The 4,030-nt window shown below is 51.2% G+C and overlaps 1 protein-coding gene across 1 annotated transcript in view; it reads left to right on the top strand.

Moving 5' to 3' along the window:
* DYNC1H1 (dynein, cytoplasmic 1, heavy chain 1) overlaps positions 1-4,030 on the top strand; it is a 100,611-nt gene that overhangs the window by 58,641 nt on the left and 37,940 nt on the right. Inside the window, 7 exon segments of the mRNA XM_011991795.1 lie at positions 568-795; positions 1,311-1,541; positions 1,804-1,944; positions 2,206-2,439; positions 2,528-2,734; positions 2,822-2,943; positions 3,753-3,988. Coding sequence (XP_011847185.1) covers positions 568-795; positions 1,311-1,541; positions 1,804-1,944; positions 2,206-2,439; positions 2,528-2,734; positions 2,822-2,943; positions 3,753-3,988 — 1,399 coding nt within the window.

Genomic DNA, 4,030 nt, shown 5'->3' with positions numbered 1-4,030 from the left:
CACTGGAGACACAGCATGCCTGCCTGGTCATGCCTGGTCAGGTTGTATGAGACTGGAGGGATCCAGGCCCAGTGCGTACCCAGGACGCAGTCACTACTGACATCACCCTTGGAGGGGCTGTTGCTTCTGTGCCCTCAAGAACAGTGGGAAACCTTAAACACGGTGGTCTGCCCTGCTCTTCTCCCTGCCACACACACTTGTCCTGCCCAGATTCCTGTAGAGAGAATGGTGAATACTGTAGTGATGTGAGCTGTAGGTGTTGTTTTTTTTTTAATAAGTGCAGAAAAAAAATTTTTTTGAGACAGGTTTTCACTATCACCCAGGCTGGAGTGCAGTGGCATGATCTTGGTTCACTGCAACCTCCACCTCCCAGGCTCAAGTGATTCTCCTGCCTCAGCCTCCCAAGTAGCTGCAATTACAGGCACACGCCACCATGCCCGGCTACTTTCTGTATAGGAAAATTAAGTTTTAAGTCACCCTTTCAGTGTGTATATAGGTGAAAGAATCTTAATGTCCAGGTTTTTTCTAAATCTATGTCATTAAATCTGCTTAATGTTTTCTTTCAAGGTGAGAATAATGTTTGAGGTGCAGGACTTGAAATATGCGACCTTGGCCACAGTGTCGCGCTGCGGCATGGTCTGGTTCAGTGAGGATGTGCTGAGCACCGACATGATCTTCAACAACTTCCTGGCCAGGCTACGCAGCATCCCGCTGGATGAAGGGGAGGATGAGGCACAGCGGCGGCGCAAGGGCAAAGAGGATGAGGGGGAGGAGGCCGCTTCTCCCATGCTGCAGGTACGCCCAGGTGGGACCCACACATCATGACGCGAGGGTGCTAGGATGTTCAGATGTGGTCTCACTATGTTGCCCAGGCTGGTCTTGAACTCCTGGGCTCAAGCAATCCACCTGCCTTGGCCTCTCAAAGTGCTGGGATTACAGGCGTGAGTCTCAGCCAAGTGTTGTGTAATCAATGTTGTCTTCCGCCAGCTTAAACAAGGAAGCCCGGCTGTAGCAGCTACAAATGTTAAAAGTCATATATGGGAAAATTTACCGAATTCTTTTCATTATCTTACTTTTCTCTACAAATTGATGGAAGACTGCTCTTTGCCATGTTCAGTGAGAAAACCAAAGTTCCTGGGAAGCAGGGTTTTTGAGAACCACCAGGGTGAAGGAATGAGGATTGGTCACCGAAGTTTCATCCAAAATTAGTTTTCCAAGGTCATATGACCTTCTCCTGGGACCAGGTTAGAATCCATGAAACTCGCCTGCCTTTTGAAAGATAGTTAAGTATCACTCATTCCACTTTCCAGATCCAAAGAGATGCAGCCACGATCATGCAACCGTACTTCACGTCCAACGGCCTGGTCACCAAGGCACTAGAGCACGCCTTCCAGCTGGAGCACATCATGGACCTAACGCGCCTGCGCTGCCTGGGCTCGCTCTTCTCCATGCTGCACCAGGCCTGCCGCAACGTGGCGCAGTATAACGCCAACCATCCCGACTTCCCCATGCAGATCGAGCAGTTGGAGCGCTACATTCAGGTCAGGGGGCATCAGGGGCTTCACAGAGCTCACCACTGCGCCCGACCACAGGTCCGAGGACCTCTGAAATGCTGCACCTGTGTGGAGGTGCTCTCTCCTAAGCGAGGGCAGAGCCTTCGTTGAGGGGCTAGGAAAGGTGCAGTGGGTGTCTGTGATGCAAGAAAACTGGGAACCACTGTCTTTTTGGTTAATTTTGCTGTAAGTGTCTTTCTTTTGTTGGTGAAATTTTGTAAAAATCAAAGTTTACTTCCTCTTTTAATAGCGATATCTGGTTTATGCCATACTCTGGTCCCTGTCTGGAGACAGCCGGCTAAAAATGAGAGCAGAGCTGGGTGAATACATCAGAAGAATCACGACCGTGCCTCTGCCCACTGCGCCCAACATACCCATTATCGATTATGAGGTGAGCATGCGGTTACAGCCCGTGTTGATTTAACTCGTCCTGGAACAACCTGACCATGGACCTTGAGTATTTTTTCTTTTCATTGTATTCCTTTTCATAGAAGGACTTTATCCTTTTAGTTTCATGTGTTAGCAAAGAATGCAGATTAGCCTGACCAATTCCTTCCTTATTCTGAAAGCTCAAGTTTGTGTTCAGGTAAGCAAACCTCGTGAGGAGACACCTTGGTTCCGGCCTGACTCACGCTTCCATCTCTGTGTGTAGGTGTCCATCAGCGGAGAGTGGTCTCCGTGGCAGGCCAAGGTGCCTCAGATTGAAGTGGAGACGCACAAGGTGGCAGCCCCTGACGTCGTCGTGCCGACACTGGACACAGTCCGCCACGAAGCCCTCTTGTACACTTGGCTGGCCGAGCACAAGCCCCTGGTCTTGTGTGGCCCTCCGGGGTCTGGCAAGACCATGACACTCTTCAGCGCCCTCCGGGCCTTGCCTGACATGGAGGTAAAGCGGCCAGGAGGTGGACAGCAGAGCTTTTGGTGTTGAGCGGGGGGTTGGTCTCACAGTGTGGTTTTGTGTCTTCCCTCCAAAGGTGGTGGGTCTCAACTTCTCCAGTGCTACGACGCCAGAGCTGCTTCTGAAGACTTTTGATCACTACTGCGAGTACAGGCGCACGCCTAACGGGGTTGTTTTGGCTCCTGTTCAACTTGGAAAGTGGCTGGTGTTGTTCTGTGATGAAATCAACTTGCCAGATATGGATAAATATGGGACGCAGAGGGTCATATCCTTCATCAGACAGGTTTGTTTCTGTCCACAGGCCCTTCCTGCCCCACAATGTCTCTCGTTCACGTTTTGCTCCTGATGTAGTACCTGTCCTTTCCTTCAGATGGTGGAGCACGGAGGCTTTTACCGCACCTCAGACCAAACGTGGGTGAAGCTGGAGAGAATCCAGTTTGTTGGGGCTTGTAATCCCCCCACAGACCCTGGAAGAAAGCCCCTCTCACACAGGTAAAACAGCTTGGTAGACTGCTCTGCTTCACACACACCCAGCTCCAGGATTGCTGTACACACAGCTCCAGGATTGCTGTAAACACAGCACCACAAAAACCTGGTTTTGAGAATAAAAACAATACTGCTTATCATGGGTTCCTCTTGGGTTACTTCTCTGCTGTAATGCCAGGAAAACATGTTAAAAATAAAAGCATTGGCCAGGCGTGGTGGCTCAAGCCTGTAATCCCAATCTGGGAGGCGGAGGTGGGCAGATCACGAGGTCAGGAAATCGAGACCATCCTGGCTAACATGGTGAAACCCCATCTCTACTAAAAATACAAAAAACTAGCCGGGCGAGGTGGCGGGTGCCTGTAGTCCCAGCTACTCGGGAGGCTGAGGCAGGAGAATGGCGTGGACCCGGGAGGCAGAGCTTGCAGTGAGCCGAGATCGCGCCACTGCAGTCCAGCCTGGGCGACAGAGCAAGACTTCATCTCATAAAATTAAATAAAATGAAAGCATTGATCTCTTGGTAGTGAAGAACTGCTCCAGACTCATCTGTAGAGCCAAGATGAGGCTGAAATAAGCCTTGGTTATTTTCTCATCTTTGCTGGTTTCTTTTTCAAGTGTTTTCCATCGACTGTTACGTGTCGGACCCCAAGCCTGAGCAGTGTGTGTGTGATCTCAGCTAACACTGATGTCAAATCTGCATAGCTGGGTTAGGAAGCGACCTCCAGACAGGGCCCTGGCAGGGCGACTCCACTGGCACACTGCCCCTTCCCTGGAGCCGCTGTCAGGGAGGGGCGCTGAGCTGGGCTGTCTGTGCACAGGTTCCTGCGTCACGTGCCTGTCGTGTATGTGGATTACCCGGGCCCCGCCTCCCTCACACAGATCTACGGCACCTTCAACCGCGCCATGCTGAGGCTCATTCCATCCCTGCGGACATACGCGGAGCCGCTCACTGCTGCCATGGTGGAGTTCTACACCATGTCTCAGGTACGCAGGGTTTCTTTGCTCTTCCAGAAATTGTTTTCCTCTCATAATGAAGGCACTCTGTTGGCCAGGTGTGGTGGTTCACACCCTTAATCCCAGCATTTTGGGAGGCTGA

Source organism: Mandrillus leucophaeus, unplaced genomic scaffold (assembly GCF_000951045.1).
Source record: "Mandrillus leucophaeus isolate KB7577 unplaced genomic scaffold, Mleu.le_1.0 Scaffold4, whole genome shotgun sequence".
NCBI lineage: Eukaryota > Metazoa > Chordata > Mammalia > Primates > Cercopithecidae > Mandrillus > Mandrillus leucophaeus.
This window is presented reverse-complemented; position numbering and strand designations above follow the sequence as displayed.